General features: G+C 35.3%; 1 protein-coding gene across 1 annotated transcript in view; it reads right to left on the bottom strand.

Annotated features, from left to right (window-relative positions):
* The window catches only part of TRPC7 (transient receptor potential cation channel subfamily C member 7), a 288781-nt gene that overhangs the window by 80122 nt on the left and 188550 nt on the right, over window positions 1-20109 (bottom strand). Inside the window, exons 6-7 of the mRNA XM_074284798.1 lie at window positions 13604-13837; window positions 3961-4225 (exon numbers count right to left, since the gene is read on the bottom strand). Of these exons, the coding sequence (XP_074140899.1) occupies window positions 3961-4225; window positions 13604-13837 (499 nt within the window). The remainder of the gene's footprint in view (window positions 1-3960; window positions 4226-13603; window positions 13838-20109) is intronic.

Here is a 20109-nt window from a genome sequence, read left to right as displayed (position 1 = left end):
TGGACAGATGGGGAGAGGAGTAGAATGAGGGAGAAAGAAGTCTGTTTTAGGCATGGGGAAATAACCTGAACAAAAACATAGACACAGAGAGGGGAGAAAAAGAATGGAATAATAATAATAGCCAACATTTATATAGCACTTACTTTGTGTCAGACTTTATGCTAAACATTTTACTATTTTTTTCTCATTTTATTCTCATGGAAATCCTGAGAAGGAGGTGCTGTTATTATTCCCATTTTACAGATAAGGAAACTGAGGGGAACAGAGGTTTAAATGACTTACTAAGGGTCACAGCTAATAAGTTTCTAAAGTAAGATTTGATCTGAGCGCTGTCTCGACTCCAGGCTTAGAATTCTATCCACTGTGCCACTTAATAATGGATACATTATAGACTATACTAGACTCTAGAACAGACTATGTGAGCAGAATATTCTAAGCATGGAGGCAGCCAATGAAAAGCTATGTCACCATGTGACTGAAACCCAGAATTTACAGAGAGAAATAACATATAAGAAAACTGAAAAATTAGAAAATGCTGGGTTGTGAAGGACCATAAATTCCAATATTTGGTCCTGGAGGTAAAGGGAAGCTGCTAAAGTTTCTTGAGTGTGTATGTGTGAACATAATCAGACCTGTGCTTTAGGAAAATCATCTTGTTAACTGAGGGATGAATTACAGGGAGGAGCCTTAAGGCAAGGAGAATCACAAGAATATACAAGAGTATTGCAATAGTTTATGTGAGAAGTGATGAAGAGAAGGCTTCCAGGGGAGAAGCTGTGAGTAGATTGAAGGGGACATATATGAAGGATATTGGGAAGATAAAAATAAGATTTGAACATTTGAAGTGAGAGAATGTGACATTTTTTCTTGATGAGAATGAGAGAATGAAGTGAAAGGATTTAGAATTTGGTGACTAGGAGGATGATGATGACCTCATAGGAGAGATTATGTTTAGGCTAATATACTCTCATATGTTAGTATTAATTTACTCAAGCAATTTTCTTTTCTAGTAACATCCATCTGAGGTCAGGAACATTAGAAGGAGAATGTTTTTGAAGGAGATAAGAAGGGAAAGTAGATATGGACCATATAGAAATTGTGGGAGGGAGAGAGAGAACAGATTTAGATGACCTTTACAGTGTCTCTGTACTGTGAGGAACCAATGAAAGGACCTAAAATATACACTTCTGAGCAGAAGAGTATGTGGAAGAGAGAGATGGCCTAGTGGAAAGAATCTCAAGTCAGGAAAATCTGGATTCAAATACTCTGACATTGTATGAACATGGTCAAGTCACAACCTCAGTCTCCTAAAAAATAGGGATTAGATGCTGTGCTGTTGTGAGGCTCAAATGAGATAATGAATTTGGAGTGATTTGCAAAGATCATAGATTTAGACCTGGAAAAACTCTCAAAAACATTAAATTCAGTGTCTTTATTTTAAAGATGAAGAAACTGAAGCCCAGGGAAATTAGACAATACGCCCAAGATCAAGCAGAAGAATCAGAATTTGGATTCAGATCCTATGACTACAAACCTATTGCTAAACTATACTATATCATGCTGCCTCTCAATATGAATGTCAATTATTATTATATGATTTTACATTTTGTACAGAGACATTCCTACTCCCAAAATAGTGGATGGAAACTCTCTTCCTCCTCTTCCTCTGCCTTTTTTCTTTCTTCTAAATCTCTTGTGACACATCTTCCTTCTTCCCCAGCCTAGAACTCTGGCTAGTACCTCTGATGCTATAGTTTAGCTTGATTTTGAGTGAGCAGCTTCATTGGCTTACCTGGTTATTATGCCTATTCATTATGTAAGATTTTTTGGGAGGATAGACAGAGAAATTGCCTCATAAACTCATGGAACTGAATAGGTTCTGGGTTAGGGACTGATAGGTTAGGGACTATTTTTAATGTTTCCTGGATGCTTTCTAGTTATATTACTTTGGGCAAGTCATTTAATAATGTTTGCTCATTTTCCTCATTTGTAAAATAAACTGGAGAAAGAAAATGTCAAATTACTCCAGTTTCTTTGCTGTGAAAACCTCAAATGGATCACCAGTTGGATATGATTAAAAACAACTGAACAACAGTAACAACAAAAAAACCTCTAAAAGTTCCTTAGGTTAGAGTCTTCAGGTTCTCTAAGAACAAATTAGGGCCTGATGTTGATTTTTCTAAGCTCAATAGTGTAGAAAATGAGGTTAATTTAAAAAAGGTACACCTGCATATAAAGAAAAAGAAAGAAAATAATGAGGGAATGTTCCCATGATAGGTTGCCTTGGATATAATTATATAACCGAGTCAGAGTGAGGTCACCCCTCATTAAGTTTAGAGATGGTACAAAAGGATTAATCCCCATTTCTATTACCTTACAGAGACATTTTTAAAATCAAAAAGATGTTTCTGGGATGATTTACAAAGAGTAAAATTTAAAAATCTCTGAAGTGACATTTAGGAAAAATATTATTTTCCCAACAACATTCCTGCTCTATTGACAACTTTCCTCTTCAATCAAATGCTATTCATTTTTTAATATCACATTCTGGAAGTTGCTGATATGATGTATTCACTGTGGACACAAAAATCTAGCCTTTATTTTCATTTTCTCTGGGCTTTACTTTCTTTCCTACTTCTCTTTAGTAAAGAGATTTTTCCTCTTCCTCTCTGGGATGACTATAATTTATAAGATGTCCACGTCACTCTCCCTTAATATTTTAGTTCCCAACATGTACTTCTGTCCTCTTTTTCTTAATTTTTCAACCCATAAATTCCCTATTCTTACATTTCCATATCTTCCACCCTTACTTCTAGAATCTCTGATAGATGAGCTTTTCCCTATCCTTTTAATTCAGGGTTTTTTTCTTTTTATCTGTCCTATAAATTGCATCTTTAGGCAGTAACAACAAAAACAGCCCTGAGACTCCATACTTCCTTTGTATTAATATTGGTATCAGAAAGTACAAGTCTTTAGCTCTCCAGCAAAGACTAGAAAGTCATTATTTCACCTCAAGGTTTTGGGGCCTTTGCAGGTAGGAATGTTTCTGCTAACAGAGCTTCCCTCATTCCTATTCCCTCCTCCACCCCATTAAGGGTTGGTCTTCTGGCTGGCTGCTTTTAAGAGAGATCAGCAGCTGCAGAGTTAATGAGAGAGAGTGAGTTGGGGAACCTGGGATATCTGAGCCACCTGGGCTCTTTCCATTACATAATAAATTTCAATTTGTGCCCACTCTGGTTTTGAGAGAGAAAATGTAAACAGATAGCTTCCATAGTCTAGCTAGCTAGTACTCTGCTTCACTTTTCCTGAATTAACTGACTTAATCCAGCTGAACCCACCATCATCTAAAGCCCAGCTTTTTATACTGTGATTTGTGACCCCAAATAGGATCTTGTTACCAAAAGCGAGAGTTTTTATGATTTATTATTATGATTTTTTATGATTTATGATTTTTTATGACATCAGTAAATATTTGATTTGTATACCTATTTTATATACCTATATGCCCAGAGTCATGAAAAATTTCTCAGTTAAAAAGAGGTTGCAATTGAAAAAAGTTTAAGAAACCCTTATCTAAAGTAAGGGTGATCAGCTTGCCTTGATGAATCTGGATTTGTAGGGGTTTAGAGCTGTTCCCCCACACCTTAATATTAGAAGATCATGCCTTTTCATTAGAAGTTAGGAGCTATACTATTGTGGGCAAAACAATGGAGTTGAAGAAATTAGAGGTGTAGGCTTTGGCCAACTCACCTCTTGAAGGTTTTCTTTGCTATTACTTGGCTTTACAAACACTTTTTTATTCCCAGTCTAATGAGACTATTATATTCCCTGTATATAACATTCCATTTCCCTTAGTATGCCTTGCCTTATGAAGGAAACTGGTCTTTATGTTATTGTCCTAAAGGACAACCCATTGAAGACATGGATCTTTTCAGGTTAAATTTTCTTCTGAATACTTACGTTGTGAATGCTGGGTTATATTTTGCACCAAGGTAGTAGGAATACAGGTTGAACATTCCAATCATGAAGGCAACAAACACCATGATGAAAATGACCATGAATTTGAAGATATCCTTTACTGTTCTTCCCAACGAAATCTGCAGGGGCCCAAAACTCTCGTTGGCTGGAAGAATGTAAGCAATGCGGGAGAAGCTCAGTACCACGGCTATGGCATATAGTCCTTCTGATATGATTTGAGGATCAGAGGGTCGCCATTTGTTCCTGGCTAAAAGAAAATTGTGGAGGTTATCCATTAGGGAAGAGAAAGGGCTTATGGGAAATAGGACAGTGTAACTGAATATTTATAGCCACAATATTCAAGAAGCACAGAGGTTTGATACTCAATCTTGAGTAGTCTAGACAGAGATAGTGGACAGGATATTTCAACAGTGAAGGCAAGAAGGGAAAGTCACTTAATGAAGAAATCACTTTGGGCCTTTTCACTCAACTATTAGTTGAAGAGGTTGGATTTAAGGAGCTTTAAAGTCTTTTCTGTCTTAAATCTATAATCTTTTAAATATTTTCTCATTAACATTATTTAAGACAGAGGGAAGACTTAGAATATATTCTGATACTTTTCCTTAAGATAATGGGCAATGGTAAGCAAGAAGAACAGAACTATGGTTAAAATACACCTCAGGAGAGTGACTTTGATTAGTATAATCCCTAATTGCTGATAACCTAGAAAGTATCCAATAGGTAGCTTTGATTAGGGATCCCATACATACAAATTATAAGGAGGAATGTTTCATTTTAGGATTATCACACCTAAGATTTTTTAAAATGGCAAATCATATTTCACTATTAAAATGTAGCTAAGTAACACAGTAGATAAAGCTCTAGGTTTGTAGTCAGGAAGCTCGTTCAATGTTAGTTCAAATTTAGTGTTAGATACTTCTGAGCTTTGTCAATGGGCAAGCTACTTCTGTTATCATCAGTTTCACCAACTATATAATGGGGACAATAATAGCATCAATCTCTTAGGGATAAAATAAGATAATATTTGTAAGTCGCTTAGCACAGTATCTGGAATATGGTAGGTACTCTATAAATGCTATTTACTATTATTATTACTATTATTATTAAATTTAGTCTGTTTAGCATCATGTCAATAATACAGTTCTGATGTGGTGGGAAAAATACTGGATTTAGAGACAAGATTTGAGTTCAAGATTTTACTTCTCATTAGGTGTGTATTTTTTTTTTTTTTGAGAAATCAGAAGCTTTAATTTCTCCTTTTGTAAAATGAGATGCCATATATAAAGTAATTTGTTCTTATAAAGAATACTATTATCATTCTTCTGTGTTTTACTGAAGAATAGAACTTATTGAGAGGAAAACAATCTCCTAAAAACTGTGTGAGAGCAATGCCCCTAGCAACATTTGGGTTGCCACAGGAAAAGGGGGCCTGAATTGAAATCTCAGTTTTGAGTTTTGCCAATTACTAGCAGTGTAATCTTAGGCAAGAGACTGAACTTCTCTGGACCTCAAACCTCATTTATAAAATGAGAATGAGTGATGATGACCTCCAAGTTCTATTGTACTCTGAATCTGTGATAGAAAACTGTAAGAAATTTATTAAGTATCCACTTTGTGCAAGATGCTGGGCTAGTCACTGAAGAAAAAAAAAACAAAAAATATAAAATAATACAACATAGACCTTCCTCTGAAGGAATTTATAATTTAATAGAACCAGGAAGTTTAGTTTCAAGTCCCATTTCTGATGCTTATGAGTTGTGTGACCATGAACATAGGATTTTTAACTACCTGAATCTCAGATCTGTAATATGGAGATAATAATTCCAGCACTAGCTATTTTACAAGTTATTGTAGTGCTTTGTAAAAGCCTTTGAGTACCCTATACAGGTAAGTTATTATAGTCATTATTATTATAGTGGCCTCCAAGCTGCTTTCTAGTGAGCAAATAATAATTTGGGACCATATAGTGCTTAAGGGAACCTAGAGTTTAACTAGAAAGGTCCTTGCAAACCATCTAGTGAAAAGTCTAATAATAGCAAATATCTGTAGGCTACATATTGATTCAGAAAACCCTAAATTAACATCATCAATATTATACTGTATTTTAAAATTAATTTTTCAATTACATTTTCATCTGGTTTGGACTTCACTTAGGCATTTTGCAGTCAGGCTGGTAGGCTGCCAGTTTGATACTTTTAAGTCTGCTCTAACCCTCTTATTTTGCAGAAAAGGAAATTCAGAAGAATTAAAGGACTTAGTTGGGATCACACACCTAGTTGGTAGCAGAGTTAGTACTTGCTAGCTCTCTGTAATTTATTGATGAACTTATTGGGTTATGCTTCTTCAGTATTCCTATTCCTCATGTGGTTACAGCAAATATAGACCACTTGGGGAGGGCTCCACTAAAATGTGAACTTCAAGTTCTTCACACACTGACCTTATAGCCTTTCAAACTTCATTATACCTTGCTCCCATTCTGCACTGTGCAGTCCAGCCATTTTATTGTTGAGGTGATGGAGAATAATCAGAATTTCTTGAATAGGGGAGTGACATGATAAAGATATGATTAAAATTTAAAATTAAAGAAGTTATGAGGAGGAAGGATTAGTATGGGGATAGATTGATTGTTAATAACAGGTGCTACTATTGTAATTATAATTTAGAGCTAGTTGGTGCAGTAGATAGAGTAGAAAGCTTTGAGCTAGGAAGATCTGAGTTCAAATCAAGGTGCAAACACTTAATAGTTGCATGTACCTGGGCAAGTCACTTAACCCATATTTGCCTCAGTTCCTCATATGTAAAATGAGGAGAAGGAAATGGCTAAGCAGTTAGTATCTTACTCAAGAAAACTCAATGGTGGAAAAAATGCTGTTCTAGAGTCAGGAAGAACCAAATTCAAATCCAGCCTGGGCAAGTCACTTAACCCCAGTCTTTCATCTGTAAAATGATCTATAGAAGGGAATAGTAAACCAATCTAATACTTTTGCCAAGAAAAATGTGAAGATCTGACAATAAATTGAGTATATTGAATGAGGAACTGAGTAGTTTAGGATGACACAGAGATTTTCTGCCTGGGAAGTTTGGAAGAGAGGTGGTTTTGGGGAAAGATGAATGTTATTTTGAACATTTTGAGTTCCTATAGAGGCATCTGTTTTGCTATTGAGCTATAATGTGGTACTGGATCTCAGGAGAAAGTCTAGGGATAGGTATATAGATTTAGTAGTTATCTGAATAGAGATGATACTTAAAGCCATGACAGTTAATGAGGTTAGCAAATAGATGATAGAAAAAGGGAAGAGAATAGGCACAGGCAAAGTCTTGGAATACGCCCAAAGTTAGGGAATGTGGTATAGATGATGAATTAACAAAGGAGACTGTGTAAGCATGAGAAGAACCAGGAGAAGGCTATACCAGAAAAGCCTAGAGAAAAGATAATATCAAGGACAAGAAAGTGTCAAATTCTGTAGAGAGGTCAATAAGAATGTGAACTGAGAAAGAACACCAGTTCTGGCAATTATATGACCAATGGAAAGTGTCAAATTCTACAGAAAGTTCAATAAGAATGAGGACTGAGAAAGAACACCAGTTCTGGCAATCATGTGATCAATAGTAATTTTTACAAGAAAAAAAAGTTCAGTGAAGAGATTAGACAGAAAGCCAGACTGAAAAATAAGTGAGAGGAGAGAAAGTGAAAATAATAAAGGTAAGCTTGTTTGTCTGGGAGTTTTGGTTCTGAAAGAGAGGAGAAATGTAGGTAGAACAGCAATTTGAAGAAATGGCAGATTTTAGGGAAGAACTTTTAAGGATGAAGACAGGATTGTTTCTAGGTGACAGGGAAGGAAACTCCTAGTAGAAGGCAAGGTTGAAGATGGGAGTGAAAGAAAGGATATCTATATATCTATATCTATATCTATATATATAGATATATCTATATATATATCTATATCTATCTATCTATCTATCTATCTATCTATCTATCTATCTATCTATATATATATATATATATATAGAGAGAGAGAGAGACAGAGAGAGAGAGAGAGACAGAGAGACAGAGAGAGAGAGAGAGAGAGAGACAGAGAGAGAGACAGAGAGAGACAGAGAGAGACAGAGAGACAGAGAGACAGAGAGAGAAAGAGAGAGAGAGAGAGAGAGAGAGAGAGAGAGAGAGAGAGAGAGAGAGAGAGAGAGAGAGAGAAAGACAGAGAAAGAGAAAGAGAGAGAGATGCAATTAGTTAGTAAAATGAGAAAGGATGAAAGGTACATGTATGAGGATTGGCCTTGGCAGAGTTTTATACAGAGAAAAAGGAGTTCATAAGATGGTCTTTGTATTCTAATATGAATTATGGGCAAGGTCCTCATCTGAAAAGGGGAGGGGGCAAAGTAAAGTGGGAGATTTAGGGAGAGAAAAGGAAATTTGAAGAAAATCAATTAAAGAGGGCTCATGTTAAGATAAATTTGTAGAGGACCCAGTTAGCTTTCTTATATGACTTCTACCAACTCAGTTCAACAGCAAGTATGTAGCAGTAGAGGAGCTTCATGGTAAAAGTATTCCATGGCTGGAATTTATAAAATATGAGATATGATAAGGAAGCAAGGGATTTGATAGTAGAAGTAAGTATGGAATTGAAATGACTAACTATAGACTAAAATTGAGAAGGGAGGAATGTGAAGTAAGAGCAGGGGTGATGCTTGAGAAAGCACTTAGAAAACATTATTGTCTGAAAGAGTTGACTTGGAGGATTAAGGGCTTAAGTAATTTGTCTAGAGACACATGGATAATATTTCAAGTTCTCAAATCCAATTCTTCCTGATTCTGAAATCCAGTTTTCTATTTACTACTTTACACTTAAGTATGAATATTGCATTTTTATTAGTCTATTTTGTCTTAAAAATGCATGGTAGATAATACAAATTAATGAAATGAGTAAAGATAGATGTTAGTGTGTACTCTAATAAGATCTAGACGCTGATTTAGCTGGGTTCTTTTCTTTATTTTAGGAAAAGAACAGTTGGCAGAAATGAGGAAATACTCCTTAAATGAGTGGAATATTTGTGTAAACTTCTCCTTAAAGAAGAAATGACTGTGAATCAGGGAATCTCAGAGCTGGAAGGAAACTTAGCTGCTAAGAATTCTTTTTACAATATCCCTTATGTGTTGTCATCCAAAGGCTATTGCCTTCTGTGACTTTTTTTTTAATTTCTTAAATATGAAGAAGTTTTTCTCAGATGGAGCCTAAATATGTCTCTCTAAGAGTATCTGAATTCCTTACTGTCCTGTCAGTTATTGAAAAAACTTTGAGAAAGTGATAATATCCTTCCTTATTCTTGTAACCACTCCCAAATCTTGTTTTTAAAATTTCTTTTAACTAATCCTTATGTGACATCATCACCAGTCCTTTCATTGAACCGGTTAATTCTTTTGAACATGTTCCAATTTGTCAACATCCTTCATAAAATGTGAATAAAGTTATCCAGATATGGTCTGAATAGGGCAGAAGATGATGAGAGCACCTCTAAAGACACTATTAATGTCTAAAGTCATGTGATCTTTTTATTTAGTCTTGTCCCATTGTTGTTCATATGAAATCTGTAGTCAACTTCCTCTTTCTCTAGCCCACAAATCCCTCCCTATCCCTTTCTTTTAATAGTAATTGCTGCCTCTGATAGGCTGAGTCAAGGATTCTATGAAAAAGAGGTACCTTAGAGCTTAACTAGACAGGTATTTGAATAGAAGACTAGTTCAAGCTTAACAGGATATTTGCATTTAACCTATACTATTGTTGTTGTTAGACAAGGGATCAGATTTGTGAGTTCATGGAACTCTCAAGGTCATAGACAGAATTCTGACTGTGATCTTATCAATATGGAAATTCTCTCCATCAACTCAAATAGAAAGAGTCAGAGATACACAGAGAGAGAGATAGAGAGAGAGATGGAAAAAGAGACAGGGAAAGAGATAGAGACAGAGAGACAGAGACAATGAGAGAAAGAGAGAGAATAAATTGGAGCTGTACAATAAATATTTTTCTTGGTTTCCAATTCAAAAAGAGAGAAAGAAATCTTCAATTAACTTAGGCATCTGTTTAAATTGAGACATAAACCTGAATAAATAGAAAATTTTATATTGTATTTGCTCCTTTAAGTTTAGTTAATATAACTGAAAGTTCATAACCTTGAAATACAGATAGAAAAGTGAAAGGAACAAATAATATAATAACTTCCTATTTCTGGATGAATTGTCTGGTACAAGATGAAGCCCTGTTCATCCCAAGAAAAAGACTTGTATCACATTCACAAAAGTTGCACTTATTGATTAAGAAACATTGATTTAGAGCTAGAAGGAATATTATAGACTATTTAGCTTAGTCTTTCCATTTTACAGAAGAGGAAACAGAGTTGAAGAGACTAAGTGACTTGACTAAGTGTCTTGTTCAAGATAACAAAAAGTCAGGCAGAAACAGCAGAAACTGTTTAAATGGAAGTCATTAGATTCTAAATCCAATAAACTCTTTCCTTTGTACCACACACAGAACAAAAGGAATGTTAAGTTCTTTATCTTTGTACCCTGCTCACTTTAATCAGTGCCTTATTTACATTAGGTAAATGGTTATTATGGCTTAGATGTATCATCTAGGTAACTCATACCTAACCAAGATTCAAATTCAGGTCTTCTGGCTTTATATTTACTATATTGGATAATTTCTTTTTTAGAGATATTTCCCTGGGTCAGGCTTTACTTAAAGGAAAAAAAAAGTAAAATAAATATTATTTGATCCTTCTGCTGAGATCTACTTCTGCTTGACCAGCCTTCTGTGAATAGTCTGAGACAGATGGGATGTATCAAAGGTCCCCTACCAATTTCCTGGACCATAACAGCTGATGAGATGTTGGGGATTCCTGAGACTGGGACTCTGGAAATTTGAGTTCTTATCCTAATTCTTCCAATTGATGAACCATATAACTGGGAAAATTTCTGAGCCTCAGTTTCTAGCTCTGGCATTTTATAAATGTAATTTTATAACTTTGTGCTGTAAAGGGATCCTGGAGTGTGGTTGAAAGTAAATACTGTATGTCCACCAGAGGGCACTCAAAACTGGATGTAACTGCAAAAACCTAGACAAACATTTTAAGAAAATAAAATAAAATAAAAAGACAAATCAAGCTTTCCTGAGACAGGTTCAGTATAAATTAGCAAAACTTGAGTAATAATACTGTCATCTGGGGATAGTCTTAATCTACTCACAATGAAATGTAATTCACCATCAGGCAGCAGCACCGTGCCCTAGGCTATGTTATTAATAAAAGGGCATGTTTCAAAGAACCCAGACTTTAATCTCAGGGCTTTTTCCAGCTTCCTCTTGTGAGCTGAGCACAATGAACAAAGGCAGTCGTATTATGTTTTAAGGGAGATTTTGTTTGTAAACAACCAGTGGTAATAGGCATTGTTAGAAAGACCCTTAATTAAAAAAAAAAAAAAAAATCAGTACAGGACCTCTAAATGGTGAGCTTCCCTACAATATTTAAAATGTAATTCATTTTATAGAAATTTGATTAACAGGCACACCGGTTGAACATAATGGGTTTTTGGATTGAGAATTTGTGCCTGTTATTATTTTTATTTAGTTATTAGAATTTCCAGGCTAAATAAGCTTCATCATAGTCAAAGGGGGTCATTTTATTCTCCTACACACATTTCTCTCACTGGAAATTTTCATTGGGTCATTGTGCCTTTAGTCAGTCACCTCCAATCTTGAGATTTACATGACCTTTGAAAAAATCATAGAATTTAAAAACTGAAAGGGTTCATTGAGATCATCTTGTTCTACTCTCTCATTTACAAGTTGGGAGAACAGAGGTCTAAAGAGGAAAGCATTAGTTCAAGACTACATAGTTGTTTGATGCCACATTGGAACTAAAATTCACACCACTCTGCCTCCCTTTTTCTAATTACTATATTATTAATAATATTAGAGTCAGCTGGATATTGCAGTGAGTAGAGTGATGGACCTTGATTTCAGGTAGATCTGGATTCAAATTTGCACTCAGACAGCTGTGTGATATTGGGCAAATTGGATAATCTCTACTTCAGTTTTCTCGTGTGTAAAATGGGGATAATTTATCTCTCAATGCTGGGAGGATAACATGAGATAAAATTTATAAAGCACTTTACAAATAAAGTGTTATTATTATTGTTGCTTAACTATTCCTTGCCTCAGTTTTCTCATCTATAAAATAAGAATAAAAAATATAAGAAAAATAAGAAAAAATAAAATAGTGTTTGCCACCTTGAGTTGTTGTATAGGTTAAATGAGATAATATATGCAAAGTGCTTTGCAAATATAAATGCTAAATAATATTATGCTTCTGGATATGAACTAGAAATACCAGATGTTTGTTAAGGGGAAAAAATGGATCAAAAAATGCCATTATCCTAGTAAAACTATTTTTTTCCTAAGTAGAAGGGATTTTTTTTTAAATATTTGTTAGTTGATAGGAAATTTTCCAGTCTCCTTATTTTCAGTTTTCTGAATTGTACATATTGACCAAATCTCTTTGTGGTTGTGTGTGAGTTTGTTTTGGGTCTATCCTACACAAGAGTGACAAAGAAAATGGAGTTACTTTGCCATTATTAGAGGAAATGCTTTAATTAGCATGTGGGTGGGAGAGTGATTGCAATAACAATGAAATGATACACAAACAACAGTGATTATGTATAAAGTTCTATGCATGCAATATCTCACTGCATCACAGCATCTAAGAACTAATTTAAAAAAATATTTCAGAAGTGTACTCAATTCAGCTAAAAAGTTCAAATTCTCTCTATTGACAAGTTCTCAGCTATCCTCTCTCTACTTTGGAACCTCTAGTGACCAGGACTTCATTTTTGTTTGAGTCGGCCCATTCTTCTTTTCCATAGTCATTGTTTGGGTCCTGATTGATTCAGATAGAATGCAGAAATTGGGCTAAGAAAATTGCTACCTAGTCTTAATCACTGAATGGGTGTGGCCTTTGTCAGACAGAGACCTGTTGAAGACCTTAGCTTAAAAAGACCAAGATCTCCCATTTCATCCAGAGCCACTTCAGTCATCTTGATCTATATCTTCCCAGTGGACCCAGATGGGTCTGGAAGGGAAAGTGAGGCAGGTGACCTTGCATAGCCCTCCCTCACTTAAATCCAATTCACTTACATGACTTACAATTTCATCTCCCTAATGTCATGGTCCTCTTTGAGAATGAAGGACAAACAACAAGAAGTTCAAATTACTAAGAAATTTTTCCTTCTATTGAACCTAAATCTGCCTCCTTGCAGTTCTCTCCCACCCATTGCTCTGAAATCTTCCTTCTGGGACCAAGAAGGACTAATCTAATCTATTCTTGCACATGCCAGTCATTTATTTCCTTTTTGACCCTCAATACTTTGGGATTGCACGATTGATAGCAGTTTCAAGCATTATTGTCTCATTTTGCAAATGACAAAATGGGCACAATAAGTTTAAGTGACTTGTCTAGGTCACATAGCAGTCACAGAGCTTTGACTTAGATAGAAGTCTTTTGTTTCCAGGGACAGAACCTTTTCCATTGAGCCACACATCCACAAGCTGCAAGTCCAGCTATGATATCTTACCATAGGTAAAGTAGGCCACTTCTGGGGGAAGTGTAACATTGTTGAGGTTATCATCCTGTACATATTGATCCACATACATCTGGGCTTCACTGGCTTTTAGGAAAGCCATGAACCTTGCTGTGAATGAAGCCACAAAAATGGACAGCATCCCAAAATCCAGAAGATTCCATAGGTGCATGACATATTCTCTAGGTCCTTCTTCCCATATCTCCTTGCATTCAGACCAGATCATCCCTAAAGGAAAAATTATTTACACAGAATTAAAAGTTCATTTTCAATTTTAAATTTTCTTGATGATTAGGAGACAAAAGTATATTTTGGGGCTATATAAGGTTGTTAAAATATTCCCAATCTCTTCTCCAAAGCATCGTTTTAAAATAAGAAACGTCTTTAATTAGTTACAAGAAATATGAAGTATAGAATACAAGAAAATTCCACATCTAAACCATCTCACAAAGATGAGGATCAAGCTTGTTGATGAATATAAGAAAATATAGATATGGTTTACTTTGTGATTCTACACATAAAATGTTGTCAATGAGAGAAACCTTAAAGACCTTAAATTAGCTCTAATTATACTTCTTTTGTTAAAATTAAAATACTGTATGCCAGGGATTAAAATTTTAATTCCAATTGGAAAGTTTAAAAGTGGATAATACATAGAGAAAACTAAACGTATTAGCCCTATAAAGTGCTTTATTTGGGAAAGAGAATGCTTCCTTGGGACTCATATTTTATATCACATTACACTTAGTTTATTCCAAGTGTTTTAAGAATTGTCACTAGGAAGAAAGATTAGACTCATTTTTTTTCCTGACCCTGGAGGAAAGAACCAGGAGAAGTTTATAAAAGCTTCAGGAAGGCTTAAAATAAAGAAGAACTTACTAATAACAACAGAGTCATAAAAAATCACCTGAAAAAAGTGAGTTTTTCTTCATTTGAAGTGTTTAAGAAGAAACTGGGTGATTACTTATTAGGGTTATTAGAAACAGGGACTTCTCAGAGGATTTGGATTGGTCAGGTCTTTTTCTATTCTAACAGCATTTAATGATAACTTGTATTTTCATAGTTCTTTGAGGTTTGCAAAGCACTTTTTACAAGTACTATGTCATTTGATACACACAACAATTCTGGGTGATGGCATTATCTGTATTTTACAGATAAGGGAAAGCAAAACTAGCAAGTATCTAAAGCAGTTTCTAAGATTCTGTTTCTGCTTCTTAGTAGGTTCTCCCAGTCTCAATTTCTTTTATAGCAACATACTCATTGGCTGCTTTATTTACAATATGGAATATTAATCCTTCTCAAAGATGTTGGGTTTAAAATCTTGCTGGAGACAATGTAGAAAAAAAAAACTTTTTTTTTTTAAATGTAGCATATGAATCTAAGAGAAATAACAGAGTAACAAAAGAAAGCCGGACTTGGAGTCACAAGATGTGGGTTCATGTTTTGCCTGACCTGGTCAAGGTCAGGTTACATGATTTTAGGTTAGTCAATTATTCTCCTTAAACAAAGTCAGTTGTTCCATTTTATTTAATAAGTTGCATTTTCCTTATATGTCCAATAGAGATGATGACAACTGTTATACTCCCTACCTCACAAGGTTGTTGTGAAATTTACAAGCAGCATTTATTAATCCCCTATTATATTCCAAGCACTGTTCCAGAGCTCTGAGGAGAGATACAAAAACAAAAATGGAGTAGTCCTTGTCATTAGGGACTATATTCAGATAGTTTACCTGCTATCTGACAACACTTTGTAAATTGAAGAAACAAATTTCAGATTCAACATTACAATATCTACAATTTGTTAGGACCTCAGTAGAGGCCTTTAAAGGCCAGCAAATTGAATTCTTGCATTGAAACTGTCTCTGCCTGATTTTCAGGAGCAACAAATTCACTAACTTCTCCTACCATCTAAAGAAATTTGTGAAATCTTCTCTGCTACCCTTGGGGACAACCAACAGACCTCTCTGACAGTAATTCCAGTGTGTGCTTGGCATGAATCAGTTATTGATTAATAGATGCTTCTTTCCTCTCTTCAGGTCTTTCCTTTTCACACAAAGATGGGTCATTTTTGAAAAGCTTTCATTATCCAACAGTTTCCAAGGAGAAAAATAATCGTGAGTCTCTTGTTTGGTGAAAGAACACTACTTTTGCTTTTAAACAACCTCTGAAATGTGTCTGTGTATAGAAAAATAGCAACTGGTCCTAGAAGCTGCATAATTGAAATCACTAGGAATAACATTTATTGAAAAGAAATCACACTCCCAAAGTGATGTCTAATTGCTCCACCTTATTCCCAAACTTATTCCCAAAACTATGGCATTTTCTTGGAATCACTATTAACTTCCAAGCATCCATATAATTGGCATGCATTCAAAGTCAACAGAAAGTAAACCTGGCTCCATCTATCACATTTGGAAGATAAGGTGAATTGGTTAAAAAAACTATCAATTAGAATTGCAAATCATTTTTTGAAAATAGACAGTTCAAGTTCATGACCAAGATAAATATACTTAGGAGATGTTCCTTCACAGTGCACAGAAAATTGCTTTCTCAGCTATCCAACTTCATATTGGTATTTAAAAAAATTAAATATTAACTAACCCAGCTTAATTTAAATTATTTCAAGACTGTAAATGAAAGGAACCCAGACCCCAGGGGCTGAGCAACAGGAATGTTTGAATGAAAAAATAAATGTGTGAAATTAAGTACTTTACTGAGTAAAATTAGCACCCCACTTACAAACAACCATAGGAAACCTCTGCCATTTCAGGGTTTCAGGTCAAAAATCTGTCCAAACAGCTGCCCAGCCTTCCTTCCTCCAGCTTATCAATCAGAGTGCCTCTAAATACTGAAGTAATGGTGACACAGCAGGGTAACAGATGCTGTGTACTCAAACAGCCTGGTGGGAAGGCAGTTAACCAGACCCTTGGCTTTATGTAGAAATTGCTGACAGTTTTAGACAGGCAGTATCAAAAGACTGAAGTTCTCTGACCATTCACTAGAGCAAATTGCTCAAGCATGGACAGGGAATGGAAAGGACTAAGAAGTCTGAGGGGCAGTAAGCAATGAGTGTTAGAATGGAAAGGAAAACAGAATCAAGTAATATATTTATTTTCTACTATCATACAAAATGTCATTTGAACTCAGTGGGAACTGTATATATGCACAGTGTTTAACTAGGTAGAATCATGGTTGGAAATGAGCATGACATGAATTTGTGCAGAAAAAGTATTTTCAATATGCTTATAAAATAGCACAAAAGATTTTAATAGGTAAATTACCTCCTCTTCCATAATACTTTGCATGATTTCCATCAGATCTCACAGATTTAAAGCTAGTAGAATTTTCAGTCTTCTATTCTAACTTTTTAGAATAGTTCATTTTCTATTTTACAGAATAAATATTTTACATTTTACAGATGAGGAAACTGAGATGCAAAGAATCATCTAGCCTTAGATCATACAGATGATGTGACATTTGGATCCATATAATCTATTTCTAAATTCATCACTATGGCCCCTATTTTATAATTCACAAAGTAAGATTTATGAAGAACATGAAGCACATGAAATTCTCATATTAAGTTAGAACTAGGTATTCACAAGTGAAAAGGTATGTTGGGGGGAGAAAATGCTTCTGGAAAGGTCACCTTCAGGGGAGATTCAAGGATCAGGGTAAGACAGTACCTTATTTACCCCAATCCACCATCTGGTAGCTACCCTATTTAAGTAAAGATTTGTGCTAAATAGATACCAAAAGAAGGTGCAGATAATGGATAGAGAGATGGAGAGTCTAAAGGTCTAGTTTAGTTCCTATAGTTTAGGTCCTATATCAGGGGAATATGCTGGCAATGTGACTCTAGGCATTTGCTTAAAAAAATTTGCTGGGCACTTAACTTCTCAATGCCCCAGATAATTCTCCGAGACCAAAAAATGCAGCAAGGGTTCTGATCTGCTAAGATGAGAAACAAAAGAACAAACCCTAAGCCAAGTACCAAATTCTGTTGTTTCCATATGCTAAAGGACTTCAAATCCTGCTTCCTGCATGTGGAGTCCTGGGACAAAATCCTGATTATCTTAGTTCAGCACAGATTATTTTAAGGGACAATCTCACAATAAAATGGGTTGCATTTTATTTCTTACTGATGAATTCAGGTACACCAGTAATCTTCTTTAATATAATCCAATACTGTGGGACCATGTAATAGTGGAAAATGATTTTTGACTAAACTCATTTTAACATGTCTGATGCACATTAGGATTTCTCAGCTCATAGCATATATATATACATTTACAAATATAGAGCATAAATATATTTTTAAATGCTTATTGTATATTTGAAAATGAATAGTTTCAAATTGATCTTCACAAGAAGTGATTCATTTTTCAAATCAGAAATTATCTTTGGCTTTTATGAAATATTTTTGACTGGACCTATGATTTTACTGTTATGAAGAACTACAAGCGAAGAAATCTCCTCTACTGATGCAGACAGACATTCATTCTATACTACAAGCTCTTTTTCTATTAAATTGGGAGCTTCTAGAGGACAGAGACTTTTTTTTGGCATTTTTTTGTGTCCCAGTGCCCAGCACAGTGATGGGCACACACACACACACACACACACACACACACACACACACACACACACACACATATATATATATATAGAGAGAGAGAGAGAGAGAGAGCTTATAAAAAGAAGCTGAAAGAGGTGGGAGTAAGGGTGGAAGTAGAGTACCCAGCAAGGGGATTATATTGAAATTCTGCAGCTAAGGTAGGAAATAATCTGAGGTTTGAGTTTCAAAGCTTATTTCATTTTGAAGAATGGTGAGTTTCTAGAGATTATGAAATCCAGAAGATCAGTAGGATAGGAAAAAGGGTTAAATGACTTGCCTAGAGTTACACGGTCAAGCTATTGTAGAGATGGACTTGAGGACTTCCTGCCTCAGAGGTCAGCTGTTTAACTTTCTACTGTTTTAAAAATTTAATATATTTCAATCTTTGATGTCTTATGATTCCAACATATAATCTGCAGGATTTTATTTTCATTTTTCTTTTTATTCTGTTGTCTTATCTTTGTGCATGCCTCTGCTTCTCTCCAACTCCACAATTCCATCAAAAATTCTCTTTATGGAAATGTTTTTGTGACATCTCTTCCCTGCCTGCCTCTGTTCCAGGATGGAGGGAAGAGATTGGGAGGCTTAGTATTCAATTTTTACAAAGGAACCAGACACACTGGGAATAAAATTGATTATTGGGAAAGCAAATCACATTCTGTGTTTCTAAAAAGCTGCTCACAGCAGATTGTTAAGAAGCTTTAAGTGGATCCTGTGATGACATTGTTCTGGGCTAAGGAGACACAGGCACAACTAAGGCTTCATATTTTGTATTAATCTTCCTCCTCCTCTTTTCCCCTGTCAAATGAAACAGTGAGCTCTGTAGTCAAAGCAATCCATAAATTTCAGTCCATAAACACATAAATTAATGTGTTATATGTGAAGTTTATAATAAATCATACTAATTTATAATTAATTATAATTGGTTTTCTTAATAGACACAAAGAAAGTTAGAGGTGGAAGCATCCTTCGAGAGCATATGGTCCAACCTTCTCTTTTCTTTGAAGGTCAGACAGTCCCTGAGAGATAAAATGTGTTCAACATCTATCACAGTGCCATCTACAAGATTGAGCACAGAACCTGGAACCTAGTGAATTGAACCAAATTAAATCAAATGAATTACCACATGATGGAAGAACCAGAACCAGGTTGAAACCTTCTGACTACCCATCAGTGCCCCACATATACATTTAAGTACTTAGCACAAGGCCAGGCACATAAGAGATGTCTAATAAATATTTATTGATTGATTGATTACATAGCATTAAACACAAGTTTGGTCATAAATGAAATAGGAAGAATAGAATTGGGGAGACTTGGATTCCAGCTTAGCTTCTGACAAATACTGACTGTGGAGACTTAGTAAAATCACTTAACTCTTCAGTTCTCCAGGCAAAATCTGTAAGACAACAAACTGTAGACCACCTGCTGATCTAGACTGAGAAAGGGTTCCTTCCCTAGAATTCCCTATTCCAAAGTTATCACATATTCAAACTAAAGAAACTCCCCTTTCCCCCTGCTCCGACCAATTTTCTTGTTTATCAAAATTTCAGAACTTGGGTATCCATTTGAGGAAATAATTTCATGTTTTGTATAAGAAAGGATCTGGAGGGATTTCTATCAAAAAATTTCATTTTCATGGGTGATCAACTAAAATTCAGTGCAGAAGAGTATTTGCAATCCAACTACTAAAACGCTTCCAGAAAAGGAGTGTTCCCACACATTATGCTCAGGGCTTTGTCTACAGCTGGCATGCCAAATTAATGTGCTGCATTAAAAGAACCACCCCCAAACCTCTGTCTAAAAGCACCGGAAGACTCAGTGAATCAAACAAGCTAAGCAAATGGAAGGAGTGCCGGGTGAATTCAAGTCTTTTCTAA

The sequence above is a fragment of the Sminthopsis crassicaudata genome, chromosome 2 (genome assembly GCF_048593235.1).
Source record: "Sminthopsis crassicaudata isolate SCR6 chromosome 2, ASM4859323v1, whole genome shotgun sequence".
NCBI lineage: Eukaryota > Metazoa > Chordata > Mammalia > Dasyuromorphia > Dasyuridae > Sminthopsis > Sminthopsis crassicaudata.
This window is presented reverse-complemented; position numbering and strand designations above follow the sequence as displayed.